The 14,390-nt window shown below is 36.2% G+C and overlaps 2 protein-coding genes across 3 annotated transcripts; both read right to left on the reverse strand.

Annotated features, from left to right (window-relative positions):
* Nucleotides 1-2,734: 2,734 nt before the first annotated feature.
* On the reverse strand, nt 2,735-7,143 carry tmem30c (transmembrane protein 30C). Its single transcript, XM_056260722.1, has 7 exons — nt 6,576-7,143; nt 5,695-5,811; nt 4,850-4,957; nt 4,586-4,679; nt 4,347-4,502; nt 4,055-4,267; nt 2,735-3,142 (listed from the first exon to the last, which is right to left on the reverse strand). Exons 1-7 carry the CDS (start codon nt 6,771-6,773, stop codon nt 2,955-2,957), a joined length of 1,074 nt encoding a protein of 357 aa, XP_056116697.1. The 5' UTR covers nt 6,774-7,143; the 3' UTR covers nt 2,735-2,954.
* A 229-nt stretch (nt 7,144-7,372) lies between these two features.
* Nucleotides 7,373-13,076, reverse strand: cmss1 (cms1 ribosomal small subunit homolog). Of its 2 annotated transcripts, none has more exons than XM_056260724.1 (9): nt 12,963-13,076; nt 12,296-12,504; nt 11,264-11,341; nt 10,770-10,905; nt 10,617-10,676; nt 8,925-9,027; nt 8,695-8,843; nt 8,490-8,578; nt 7,373-7,488 (listed from the first exon to the last, which is right to left on the reverse strand). In XM_056260724.1, exons 1-9 carry the CDS (start codon nt 13,009-13,011, stop codon nt 7,405-7,407), a joined length of 957 nt encoding a protein of 318 aa, XP_056116699.1. In that variant the 5' UTR covers nt 13,012-13,076; the 3' UTR covers nt 7,373-7,404. The 2 variants fall into 2 exon arrangements, with proteins under 2 accessions (XP_056116699.1, XP_056116700.1); XM_056260725.1 differs by having other exon boundaries at nt 7,381-7,488; nt 12,296-12,495; nt 12,963-13,070.
* Nucleotides 13,077-14,390: the final 1,314 nt, after the last annotated feature.

Below are 14,390 nucleotides of genomic sequence, written 5' to 3' on the forward strand. Positions count from 1 at the left end.
GCAACTGCTTCTGCTTTTTGAGTTTGTGTTCAGAATGACTCCGTCAATAAGTATATGATGCCTAAAATTTTAATTTGAAAAGCATGTAGTGTATTCCAGCCTTTAGATGTCTTGCTTTATATAGGCAGAAACTCGCCTACTCACAATTTATAGTTTGATGTTAGCATGTTGCTAAGCTAACACCTCAGTACTCTAATAAGCACCAAAATACATTGTACACACAAATATTGATCAAAATATTGCAGTTTTACTTATAATTAACTAGTTTTTATTAATAGATTTCAGTATTGAAAGACATGTGATTATTTAAAATCATCAGAACATTTGTCTCCACTCGTCCGCCATCTTGGATACATTTTTTCATTGATGTCACTGCAGTAAGGCCTGCCACTTGGAGCATGACTGTGATGCCTTAAGATGTTGACTTGGTTTGGAACTCACAAGGTTTTGGAACAGATTTTTGTTGATTTTGAATCATTTAGTTAAGTCTGAATTAATTAAAGAAGGACCGACTGACAAACATTTATTCAGCACAGGAAATGGCAATGCCTTTGTTAAAAATTTTTTAAAAATGGTACAGCAATGGTGCTGGTGCTGCATTTTCAAATTCCATGGAAAAGTTCTCTGTGCATGACTGCGTATACACATTTATGCAGATATATCTTTTTTTTTCATGCACGTGAAAACCTGTGCCATGCAAAGATCCATTTTTTCCTGCTGATGTGTCTTGTTTTAATATTCCCAAACCACTAACAGGTCAAGTTTAAGCTACCAAGCATGCACTGCTTCCACGGTCACACTGTCCTAGTGGATCCTTTACGAAAGGTGACCCTTTAGTGGTCAAAGGTTGAATAGCAAGATACAGGATGCCGACATTCTTGCCTATAATAGGATTCACTCTGTGCCAAGTTGTCTTATATATATATATATATATATATATAATTTTTTTTGGGTTTTTTTTTGTGGTTGACTTGAAGACCAAACAACTTGATGGATAATCAGTCCAAACATATTATCCATTTGATTTAATGTTATCAGACCAAACGTTGCCTCACGCTATGGATTTTGGATACCAGGATGTTGCATGTTCAAACTCAGATTTGTACACTGTTACGTTTGTCATTTACTACAATATCTGACAAGTCATATTTCGGTACTTGCGTTAGTTTACTGGCTTAAAGCAATGAAATGTCCACAGTGGTGGCACTATGGACATGTATGTGTGTTTCAATGTATTTGTGAGTTTAAAAGTATACCAGATTCAGTCGTGTTTGTGCATGTTTGCTTATAGTTTTTGAAATCTTATCAGAGTTGTATGTAATGTGTTTCTGTGCACTGTATCCACAAGCCTGTGTGTGTTCATGTTTGTCTGCCGTTCACTGTACATCTGTCTCTAAATGATGATTGGTACTGTAGATTGATTGTATAGAAAAACAATTTTAAAATTTTAAATTGAAGTTTTATTAAAAAATAAAATGTAATTACAAGAAATTAATTTGGACTGCTGTATTGATGAATCGCTCACTGGCCTTTTAATTTATGCAGCAGTGCTATTTCTCATATTTATTTATTTAGGCTATTAATAGAACACACAATTTAATAATGTGACCTGAGCAGTTGAAATCCCAAAGCACAATATCAAATATGCTTCAAAATATGAATGGGTAGATGACAATATAAGAGAAATATTTCAATTAAAATATATATATAAAAAAGGTCCTATCACAATTTATTTTTCAATATTGTAACAACCCACTTTTTTGGTAGTTCTTGTGACAAATTAATTTAAAAGAATATTCCATGTAGTCCCTCAATTAATATGTCGTCATAATGCATGTGTAATAATAATAAAACACTTCGAAAACACTTATTACAAAGCTCCTGTGATACAAATTTCCCGCAAATATAGCGTCTGACTGAATGACGAATGCGTTATGCCCAACTTTCATACTGACAAAAAAGTCACTTTGTAAACTATTTGGAGTGTTGAAAGCGCATACATACATACGCCAAATGTGTAAACTAATGCATTCTAATTAAAAAATAACACATATTGTATGCTGTATTATAACAAGTAAATGTAGTGTTGAGAAAACACAGGTGGTTTGTTATCGCGTGTTCACATATCAGGATTTCGTATTGTCACAGACGCCCCCTGCTGGTAGTTTCCTGATATACTGCGTACTCATTGAGTACGTACTGTATCCTTTTTTTAATAGTATGTTAAAAATTATGCAATTCTTTCTGGTTAATTAATCACACGGGAAATGGAAAATCAAGTCAAGCGTCCCCTTTGTAAACTGCACTTTTACAAATATTGTGAGGCATGTGTAGGCTACTCACATGCCTCACAATATTTACCTAGAAAGTAAATTTGCATACTATGCACAATATAGTCATTACATAAAGCATAGAGAAGTTAGTAGTATGCTATTTCAAACTTAGATTATGTCAGATGTGAAGAGGCCTCAGTGTAATGATTTTAGACAGCTGTAAATTATAATTATTCATTACTCATTTCCTGTCTGGAAATACAGGCCAGTTTTTACATTTCATCATAATAATACAGTGGGGTTCAAAAGTCCACTTGCAAAAATGTTTGTATTTTGCAATTTTCTACTTTAATACAGATTAATTTGTTCCAATTACAAATTATAAGCATTACAACTTGCATGAAAAGTTTAACTGAAAAATTGCACAGATCACGCACTTAATCTCTATTTTTAATCCCATATTTTCGATGTGTGTTTTTGAATGCCACTGTATATAAAACTATTAATATTATTATTAAACCATACAAAATGGGTTTTGGCCACAAATTTTTTTCCCTCATAATTAGAGAGGATGATATGTACAGTGTATATGCACACTTTAATTGCTTCCAATGCCTATAATGACTTTTATGGGCAATGTTTGTCATTCTTTTCTGATGTACATTTCCTTCTTCCTTTGGCTTATTCCTCCATATTCTTGCCCTCTTTGCCCACTTTCACAAACACCATTGTGAGTACAATAGCTGCCACCAAGATCATTCCACCGGTCACCAGGTACGCTATGGGCAGGAAGTAATTCTGCCCACCAAACCAGGTCACCATGGAGATCACCAGCTCCTTCTGACCTTGAAAGGGCTCGACAGGAAAATCTGAAGGTATTAGTCAAGGTTAAATCTATATAGAAATGAAATGGATACATATAGGCCCGGTTTTACAGACAGGTCTTAGATTAAGCCAGGATTAGGCCTTAGTTCAATTACGACATTTAAGTAGCTTTTATAAACGTGCCTTAGAAAAAAACATGGTGTCAAAACAATGGCACTGACCTATTTTAAGATATGTCAGATATGCAAGTTGCTTTCAGTTAAAACAGCTCAAACTTGCATTTTAGTCTGGGACTATCTTAAACCTTGTCTGCCAAACCAGGGGATAGTGTCTTAAAAGGGATAGTTGGCCCAAACATTTCAATTTACTCATCCTTATGTTGTTCCAAGTCTATATGACTTTCTTTCTTCTGTGGAACATAAATAAGTTATTTTTAGAAATGTAAGAGCATACATAAAATATTTTGTGTTCCGCAGAAGAAAGTAAAGGGATATTTCCCCCAAAAATGAAAATTCTGTCATCATTTACTTACCCCATGTTGTTCCAAACCTGTATGAGTTTCTTGTTGAACACAAGAGATATTTGTTTGATTACCATCATTCTTTAAAATATCTTCTTTTGTGTTCAACAGAAGAAAGACACCCAATACAGGATTGGAACATCCTGAGGGTGAGTAAGTAATGACAAATTTTTCATTTTTGTGTGAACTATCCCTTAAGTCATGGAGGTTTGAAACGACATGAGAGTGAGTAAATGATGACAGAATTTTCATTTTTGGGTGAACTATCCCTTAAAATGAACTAAGGTAAAAACAAATTAACAAAAGCAGACTTCCCATTGTGACCATCCAATTTTGTCAGTGGTGTAATAAGATGTCACCAAACCAAAAGCCTGGCTGCTGCCGAACCATTTCCTTCCATTTACAACCAATTCTGTCCTCCATGAGCAAAGGATACTGTAAATTATAGAGATGCTGTAGTTGCCACTGGGTAGGCCTTGATTGAAAGGCCCTTGAGCACGATTGAGAACCCCATAAAGCTTTTTGAAATTAGGGAAGGCCGCCTCTCTCATCCAAACAATCAGGTCGTCATTTATGAAGCCATTGTTGTTGGAGTCTGTGTCATCCAACTCATAAACCGGACGCTGCCAGTATAAGGGCCGAATCGTGCCTGAGAACAAACAGAGAGACAACAATGAGAAAAACAGACACATGCTCATAACACATGCAGCATATGGCGTGTAGCCTACCTTCAAAGGCTTGTCGGAGTGTGAATGTGTTGTTGGTCGGAGGGTTGCGGAACTTGACATTTTTGTCTGTGTACCAAGCGATACCCTTCCTGTAGAGTGGAACTGGTAGGCCTACTCCTGGCTCATTCGTTGGATAATAAATCACTGTAAATGAATCTAAAATAAAAATAAAATGGTATAAACAAACCACAAGCAGCAAGCAAACTGGCTTATTAGCATACTACTAACATGCGTCTCACCGTTGAACATGCTGTTGGCCACAGCACCACATGGGGCAACGGGTAGTGCTCTGTTTGCATCGTAATCGAACGGAGCGCAGTACGAACTCGGTGCCTACGTGAGCAACAACAACATCTTGGATGTGATAACAGCGCTACTAATGTGAAGCATAGTGAGAGATCAAATAAAGACAGACGTTATTTGAATCAGTGAGTGGGAGGGATGAGGAAAGAGCGTGAAAAAAGGAGTGCAAACAGAAGGGGAGTAAAAGAGACGTCCAGCACCTTCAGGTTGTTCTTCCTCCCCACCATCTGTGCATCATCGCGGGAGTCCATGTACCTCCGCAGGTTCTGATGAAAGTTCCTCAGACCGTAGTAAAAGAATACATCGCCCTGAAGGAGACAGCATGCTATCAGACATAGTACTACATCATGTTGAAAGGAAACACGCTGATGACAAATTATGAGGTTCATATGGTGTCTCGTTTAAATTAGGAATCAGACATTTGTAATATGAATTTAATTTAGGATGTCTTCTCTCTTTTTTTTAAAGTACGGGTTGAATACACTAAAATCGGAAGCACAAAAACTTTACCCCAGAAAGTAATTTGAAAAATTAGACAATGAATTATGTTATTTGAGTTTATGTACATGTCGTTTTACCAGTGGGACTGTTCTAGGCAGAAAATGCTTTAATTCAGCTGGAAACAGTGCATGAAACCAAAGTTAGGTTTACTGGTTTTAAATAGTCATGCCAGGAGTTCAAAAATGGTATATTATTTATAAAATCGGATATAACGTTGTGCAGACAAGGCTAGAGTGATTTTAACACAATAGTATCTTGTTTACATGCATAAAAACTAATGTTGTATTGTGCACACAATTTTCCTTTCATCATTGTTGAAAACAGTTATGCTGCTTAATATTTTTTTCAAAGCCATAATACATGTTTTTTCAGGTTGCTTTGATGAATAGAAAGTTCAGAAGAACATCAATCTTTTGTAACATTTTACATCTTTTCTGTCACTTTTGATCAGTTTAATGTATCCTTGCTGTATACAAGCATTACTTTCCTTAAAAAAAATCTTTAAAACTTTTGAACGGTCAAATCACTTCTTGAACTGACCCACCGAAAAGTTTTTGGGAATGTAGAAGCTGACTGAGCATGTGCAGGCCGTTCTGGTGTGGATGGCATGCTTCCGCATCTCGAAGCATTGTTTACATGTTCCAGCATTAGTGTAATCCACCTATGCAGCAGAAGGAACAACATACGACATGAGTGTACAATGTAACTGTGGTTGGAGTTATGGCAGCACGTACTTCAAAATGTTGTGATGTGGTGCTTGTGTGGTTTGAATCCTATTCACCCCTTTTCTTTCCATCATTTATCAATGTGACCATACTGAGCAATTTTTTTATAGAGGTACCATAATGTAGCAAACCAGATTTTTATGCTTAATAAAAACTGAGTGATGCCCATGCAAATGCTGCTGTCATTTTGTTATATGGTTGCTAAGATGTTCAGGGTGGTTGTTTACTGGCCCAATTTAAAATAGCGCACCCCCAAGGCTATGATATTCTGGTCTGTAGATATGGCTGCCTTAGCAAGCCATGCTAATAACAAACAAGACAACAATCATGGTCATATGTAGTTAGTCAGCTACTTTAATTAAACAACGAAATTGAATGGTTTAATAAGTCCTAATGTAATGACTTTGAATAAAAAAAGTCTAACAATTTGTCTTTTGACCACCAACCTTGAGGAAAAGTTTAATAATTTATTAAAGTACCAATATTTTGAATTGATCAAATGACAAATGTTAGGTCTACATTATGAGTAAATATAGCAAAAGGACTTGACTAATACATGAAGTTACACTACAAGAACACAGTAAATTAATTTGTAGGTTGTGTTGATCTTGTTTCCAGAGGAACACATCCTTCTGGTCTGTTTCCCCACTTCCTGCTGTCTTGCACATTGGCACTTGATAAAAAAAAAAAAACCTCTAACCTTCAGTTCGTGTGTTTTCTGAACAGTGATGAGGAGCCAGACGCCCAGAAACAAGCACACGAGAGAGAGGATGTAGAAAGTTGGCAGCACGGTCTGTGCCGTGAGAGATGGAGACCAGGCGGGTAACCTCTGCTGTTTAAATGCGGAGTTATCCGGACGCCTCGACAATGGCCCTGTACCTGCCTGCTTCTTTCCCATCTCAGATTCTCTACAACTTCACAAAAATAGTAATAATAACACAAATTCAAATAAGAAAGTGTTTCCTTTAACTGCCACCGGAGGAAGTTTTCCCAGTTTCCAAGTATGACTGAACCTTTGAACCTTAAGTGACTGTTACTTATTAACTACAACCATGAACCACCCCACCTTATACACACAGAGCAGTTCTCCCTGTCTTTAGCTCTAACTGTAAACCTCCCCAGCGCTCCACACATTCTTTTCTATCAGAACTGAGTCTCTCCTCATTCCTGGACTGTGCCGTAATGTGTGGGAGCCGCATTTGAATAAATGTGTGTGCGCTTGGTGCCTGAGCATGTGTGTTGTAACAGGATATTGCATTAAGCAAAATATTCAGAATAAAGTATAAACAGTCTAAAACGGGAGGGGCTCCTGATGCACAAGACAAAAAAATGGACAGATTTTTTTTGTCCAATCAGATATTTTTATTTTTAATTGTAAAAAACAAAACAAAAAAACAACACTCACACGTAATGTTTTTTCTCTTGCAGCAGACATATTTCACTAAAATACATTATAATAGCTCTATCAAATACATACTGAGCAAGGAAATGAATATGAACGTGTAAATAACAGAGAACAGACTGTCTGCTCAAAAGAGTCCTATTTTAAATTGTCCTTCCCTGCAGCTCTGAATTAGACCACGGTCCATCATTTTCAGAAAGTCTTCTTTCACCTGAAACACACAAAAAAATATTTTAAGCTATTTTCCCCACAGTTATTAGAATATAGTTAAGTCAGTTAAACCCAAATAAATCCAAATAAGCAACGTTTTCTTTTTCAGATATGCACATTTAAAATGTAGTCTCTTTCCGGGAAAATGCAGCAAAAATATTGATGTTCTTGTTCACACAACTAACAACAGCAAGTAGCAAAACATATTTTTTAATGGCTGTGATGTAAACGAATCCCTTTTGGCTGTGTACTGTCGATATGTACCATTACAGGAAATATGTTGGCAGTAAATAATCTGTATTAAAGGGTTAGTTCACCCAAAAATGAAATTACTGTCATTAATTACTCACCCTCATGTCGTTCCAAACCCGTAAGACCTTTGTTCATCTTCGGAACACAAGTTATGATATTTTGGATGAAATCCGAGAGCTTTCTGACCTCCCATAGATTGCAACATTATTACCACTTTCAAGGCCCAAAAAGATAGTAAAGACATCGTTAAAATAGTCCATGTGACTACAGTGGTTCAACCTTAATGTTATGAAGCGACGAGAATACTTTTTTTTGTGCACAAAAAACAAAAATAATGACTTTACTTAACAATTTAATCTCTTCCGTGTCAGTCTCTGACGCTGTTCACGCGAGCAGTGCACCACTACCTTTCTGGGCCTTGAAAGTGGAAATGAAGTTGCAGTCTATGGAGGGACAGAAAGCTCTCGTATTTCATCAAAAATATCTTAAATTTGTGTTCCAAAGATAAACGGACACTTACGGGTTTGGAACGACATGAGGGTGAGTAATTAATAAGAGAAATTTCATTTTTGGCTGAACTAACCCTTTAAGTGTGTATCAAAATCATCCATAATTTTGGCTAGTTACATTAGATATCAATATTTTATGTATATTTCATCTCTATCTGTATTGTAATTCTTTAAAAAGTATCTTTGTAATGTTGTAACAAACATGTCTGTCCTATCTGAAAAAACAGCATATCAGTGCTACCTCTGGTATATCCACCATTCTCCTGAGCTTCTGGTCTCGGTAGTTCCAATCCAGTACCAGATACCTCAGTCCTTGCACAGTCAAACCCTCTTAAGCACAAAAATCAAGGAGCGAAAAAAGACGTTTCACAAAACTGAAAACCATGCAAGTTGGTTAAAATAACATTTACAAGATGTACAAGACACAAATGTGCATCAAAACAAACCTTTTTCTAACAAGGCAGCAATTCTCCCAGGAGTTCCAACAGCAATATGGGTCACACCTTTACTCAATGCCTTTATCTGGTCATCCACTTTGATGTGTTTCGCGAACAGCTTTAGCACTTTAGCTTGACCTTTAAATGCTATCAGCTGCCTTAAATGCAAAGAGAGAAAAAAGTCTAACACTTGGGAAAACAAACTCTGTATTATTCAAAACAGAACAACTGAAACTCACTTAATGAGATCAATAGTTCTGAGAGCGGATCCGCAAACGATGAGAAACACCACTGACTGGGTCTGGGTGTGCTGCTTCTGGATTTTAGCCCACTTTGGACAAACTGAAACAAAATTTGTTAATATGAAATGTGTTAATACAAACTATTTACATGTATTCATTAAGCAATTAACACAATGGACACAATTAATAAACCCACCTGACTTGCCATTAAAAAATTTGGTGTCAGTAAGAGTTGTTTTGAAAGAAATACTTTTATTCAGGAAGGATAAAAGTAGCATTAAAGCAACACCAAGCAACTTTTCCTCTGCGGTCGCCCTACAGGTTGGAAGCGGAATTGTCCATTACTGCTGTCCTAAATAATTTAGCCTACCGCAGCCTACTGTCGCACGCGCACACACGCACATGCTCTCTGTTTATCCAGCACCGGCTTTGGAATCAACAATGGCCACAGACAAGGTAGAGTATGATGCATGATTTTATGAAAGTGTAGTTGTAGTCTACTGTCGAGTACACTCCACCTATCGGCAATTGTAACGCTTGCCGTAAAGCAAGTCAAATTTTTTGTTTTCTTAGGTCTCATTCGCACTACAGAAACGCGACCCGATCTGGCAATCTTACATAGCGTGGATATATCAGATAAAGGGCCGCAAAGCGGTGGCATAAGTGCATTTCACCATGTCACGACTTGATGAACCACTGAAACGATTTTGAAAACATTATTTTAAGGTAAAAATTCTTACTTAGTGTTGCTTTAAATTGATCAAACGTGACAATAAAAACATTATAATGTTACAAGAGATTTATATTTCAAATAAATTATGTTCTTTAATGATATACTTTTTATTAATCAAAAATCCTGCAAAAAAAATTATGGTTGTCAATATTGATAATAATAATAAATGTTTCTTGAGCAGCATATTAGAATGATTTCTGAAGGATCATGTGACACTGAAGACTGGAGTAATAATGCTGGAAATTCAACTTTGCCATCACAGGAATAAATTACACTTACAATTAAGTTTTTTAATGTAATATTTTTTTCACAATATTACAGCTTTAACTGTATTTTTGATCAGATAAATGCACCTGTGGCGAGCATAACAGACTTCTTTTAAAATCATTAAAAATCCAAAATTTTAAATGGTAATTTCTATTCTGTAATATTCTATTCTGAAATATTTGCTTATTTAAAATGAGTGTGTCAGATGCTCCTGGTTTGAGGTCAATATTTATTTTTGGGTGAACAATCCTTTTATTCTTCAGTTGAACACAACAGAAAATATTTTAAAGAATGTTGATAATCAAACAGTTGACGATAGCCATTGACTTCCATAGTAGGAAAAAAACTATGGAAGTCAATGGCTACCATCAACTGTCTGGTTACCAAATATCTTCTTTTGTGTTCAGAAGAACAGAAGAATAAAAGGATTGTTCACCCAAAAATAAATATTGACCTCAAACCAGGAGCATCTGACACACTCATTTTGAATAAGCAAAGATTTACCCATTACAGAATATAAATTACCATCAAAAGTTTGGATTTTTAATGATTTTAAAAGAAGTCTATGAAAGAAACTTGAGGGTGAGTAAATGATGACAAAATTTTAATTTTTGGGTGAACTCTCCTTTTAAGAAATTGACAGACTGCATAAAAAGACAAACACGGCATATGTATATATGGTGTTTTACCTTCTTTGAGGTAAGAAGACAAGCTATGTGTAAGGTCATTACTGCTGAGGAAACAAGAGTCTGAAACAGAAAAGACAACAAACAAAATCAACCTCCTCATCCAATATCCTGATTCAAACGAAAGCAGACACAAACACGCATTAATCGACTCACCCTTTAGCGTCAGGTCCTCCTGCTCAATAACAGAGCGGGTCAGGCTGAAGTGATTCTTCAGAAGGCTCATAAGGTCAGCTGGAGAGCCCGGCGCAGGTTCAGAGCTTGTCAGGACATCTGTGATAGTTTTCTTCTTCTAAAGACAAAGGAGAATTATGCAACAATAACATGTTTTAAAGCAAATACATCAGTGGCAGAGACAGTGACAAGAAATGGAATGAATGAATTCAGATAAGCGCCGTCCTCTAATATAAATTAAGAGGCAATTATCTTAATTATCATACTAATAATAACCAAGACCTATGAAAACTGAGAAATGAGCTGTCAAATTATGGTCCATTAAACCAAATCATCTCTAGGGTAAGTTTGTACATTTTGTCACTTTTCTATCGAGCATGAAGTGATCAAAAATATTCTAAAGCAGCATATTGAACTGGGCAAAAGAGTTTGACATCTACAATAACATTAACAGACATGTGAATTATAATTCTTACCTTTCTTCTCTTCTTGTTTTTGTTGGACTCCTTATCACCCTTTTCCTCTGATCTCTCCTCTGTGATGAAACATTCTTTCTGCAGGGAAAGACAGTCTTTACTTAAAGATGCCCTGCTTCTGTTTTTGCTCATAAGACCTTTTGTCTCAAAGACATCTCTTTGATGAAAGACTTAAATGCCTGAACCCAAGGAAAAAAAGATTTGCAAAGTCGAGGTTTCTATATTTTTCTAAAGTGCCCATATTATGCTCATGCACAAGTTCATAATTGTATTTTTGAAGAAATCTTCAAAAATAGAATTCTGCTAGAATAAATTTACATGACTTAAAGTTCAAAAAACATTCTTTTTCTCATATTATATATTATTGTAGCACCTCTTTACACCATCTGTCTGAAAAGCTCTGTTTTAGTTCCTTTAAAGCCTGCCTTTCCAAAAAGCCCAGTCTGCAATAGTCTATAATAGGAGCCCTTTAAATAGAAGTTAAATATTTTTAACAGGTTTCTAAAGGAACCCCCACCCCAAAGCCTCATTCCAAACCCACGGCATTGGTTGAGACACACTTGAGCTTTAACAGAGTGCAACAGTGGCCTGGCCACACACTTTTTCAACGTGACAATATAAAAATCTCTTTTCTTTTGAGAGCATGGGGAGATTACATCATTAGCAGTGCTTCATGGATGTGGGCGGTCGCTGCAGAGCTCTTTTGTGTGATTTGCTTGCTGCGATTATGATTGTAGCTTTCTTTGCTGAATCATAGGGTAATGTTTTTCACCAGGAATTCAGCTTGAACGCAAATAATGAACACCGATATAAGGATATGTTAAATTATGTGAAATGATGGCTTCAACAAAAGCATTTACCATCGATTAATTACATCTCAGTAGATCTGTCTTTAATGGTTTATAAGTTATTTTTAAAAATCAATTTCCCTATGAACTGAAAGGGCTTTTTATTTCCGGGACCTGACTGTTGCACACTATTCAGTTAGATTTGTTTTTAGCCTCACAATCTTCACTTTTGTGTGTGTATTACCTTAACAGTTTTCTTCTTTTTCTTGGTGCCGTCTTGAATCTTTTTTTCACCCTTCCTTTTCTTTGATGTGGATTTATTTGATTGTTCTTCTGTAAGTGGCTGTGTGTCCTCCTCTTGAATCTGTTTATCACCCTTCCTTTTCTTTGATATAGATTTAATTGGTTGTTCTTCTGTAAGTGACTGTGTGTCCTCCTCTACCTCTGACACACCTCAATGGGACAAAGTTTGCACATAAACGAAATGTCATAATGAACGTTAATAACCGAATTAATAATAATAATAAAAAAGCTCAAATACAAACAGTACTACAATACTACAATTGTTTACATGGGAGAAAACTACATATCCCAAGATGCACCGCAGACAGGGCAAACACGTGTTTTGCGCAGTCTGAATCTAGTAAGAAATGTTAAGCCATAGATCCGCCAATATGAGGCTAACCAAGTTCCAACTGATGCTCGTTTATTGACAGAAGTTTCATGTAAGTTACAAAATAATTATTAACGATAAAACAGAACCTTGTTAGGCAGAAGTTTCTAGAGCACTAGTGTGCCCTGGAACAGCAGGCTGTTTAAAACCGACACGCGCAGAGCATAAATACATGACACACACACATTACAGCGCGAAGTATAGTTCAAATAAACAAAAAAAAAACTATGTGTTTTACCTAAATTGTCTCCCTGGGTCCACCACTCGTCTCCCAAATCATCAGCCATGTCTCAAACCGCAATCGCATGTCTGGAGTTTGCGCACGGCAGATTCGCATAGTACAAAAATTGCGCGAATCTACCCGGTAAAAACAAGACTATATTATCTAAAATAAATAATACTCAAATAAATGTATTTTACAATAAGACTTATATAATTGTAAGCAGAAAGACCATTCGAGTATACAAAAAATATACGTTGTTTTCTATTGTTCTTTAGTTACTTGTTTGATTATTGAGGTTTATTTGTAATCTAAAAATCATGCTAAAAATATATTGTAACCTAAACATATATTTAGGTTTTCATGTGGTTTCATTATGCGGTATTCAGATTAACTAAGTCTGGACCACTAGGCGGCGCTGAGTCCTATACAATTATGTAATTATCACTCTGCAGGGTGTTTACCGTGTGAATGTTGGACCGGGACGGAGAATTTGAGATGTGTGTGTGTGTGCTCGTTTGTTCCACTTTCCACCACACTTGTTTGACTGGTCATAACTCTGATAATTTATCCTTCCTCATTCCGAGCTCGCGCCTCTCTACCCCTCCATGCGCGCACGCATAGACACACACAAGAACGCGCAAGCAATTATTTATTCATCACAAACATGAATTAAAAATCTCTGTTTCCCTTCAGCGTACAGCACTGAAGGAAACTTCACAGGCTGTTCATCTAACACAGAGATCACTTGTGGTTATCCAAAGATGGAAAAGATTTTGTAGAGAAATTCTCTAAAGCCATATCTAATTATTCAAGAGCAGTTGGCAACTGAGAGAAGAAGGGTGCCTAGTTTGCTTTAATGCTGTTGTCCCAAATACTGGTGAAAATTCTCAGAATTTTACAGTCAAGACCAAGTTAATTTTATGAACTGTTTTTCAGCTTTTTTAATGTGATAAAATTAAGATTGCAATTCCAACTCGAGGAGGACTATTTTAGTCTTACAACCTTTAAACACACACACACACACACACAAAGGAAGAGAGAAATAGGCTCAACGTTGTAATTTTCCCCTAATTGCAACCATTCTCTTCTTTCTTTCTTTCTTTCTTTCTTTCTTTCTTTCTTTCTTTCTTTCTTTCTTTCTTTCTTCTTGAGTGATCCTTAGTAACAAGTAGGTTCTCGTCATGGCAACATGCCTTGAAATAGACTGTGAAGCTGCATTGGTTTCAAGCCGCGGTGGTCAAAAGACTGATGGAGTGTGGAATGCGTTCTCTGCATTATGGGATTCATTGTTTCAGTAGATTTTCTGTGTTATTAAGAGCTATCCTTTGGGTAACAACAACACTTTAGACCCACGGGGATGCAATGGAGTAATCCAGCAATCAAATAAATTCTTAAAACAGAGTGCAGATTATAGTCACTGGCATGTTACATTTTGTAATTTAG

This window comes from Rhinichthys klamathensis, unplaced genomic scaffold (assembly GCF_029890125.1).
Source record: "Rhinichthys klamathensis goyatoka isolate OS25496 unplaced genomic scaffold, OSU_Roscu_1.1 h1tg000177l_1, whole genome shotgun sequence".
NCBI classification, from domain to species: domain Eukaryota; kingdom Metazoa; phylum Chordata; class Actinopteri; order Cypriniformes; family Leuciscidae; genus Rhinichthys; species Rhinichthys klamathensis.

What these genes read in the sequence shown, in the direction of transcription:
- cmss1 (XM_056260724.1), bottom strand. Translation starts at nt 13,011, where the DNA reads ATGGCTGATGATTTGGGAGACGAGTGGTGGACCCAGGGAGACAATTTA. An exon ending in GACCCAGGGAGACAATTTAG is followed by an intron (nt 12,505 to 12,962) that starts GTAAAACACATA and finishes TGTCCCATTGAG; the next exon opens with GTGTGTCAGAGGTAGAGGAG. An exon ending in TGCTGCCTTGTTAGAAAAAG is followed by an intron (nt 8,579 to 8,694) that starts GTTTGTTTTGAT and finishes TTTGTGCTTAAG; the next exon opens with AGGGTTTGACTGTGCAAGGA.
- tmem30c (XM_056260722.1), bottom strand. Translation starts at nt 6,773, where the DNA reads ATGGGAAAGAAGCAGGCAGGTACAGGGCCATTGTCGAGGCGTCCGGAT. An exon ending in AGAAAACACACGAACTGAAG is followed by an intron (nt 5,812 to 6,575) that starts GTTAGAGGTTTT and finishes TCTGCTGCATAG; the next exon opens with GTGGATTACACTAATGCTGG. An exon ending in ACATTCCCAAAAACTTTTCG is followed by an intron (nt 4,958 to 5,694) that starts GTGGGTCAGTTC and finishes TGTCTCCTTCAG; the next exon opens with GGCGATGTATTCTTTTACTA.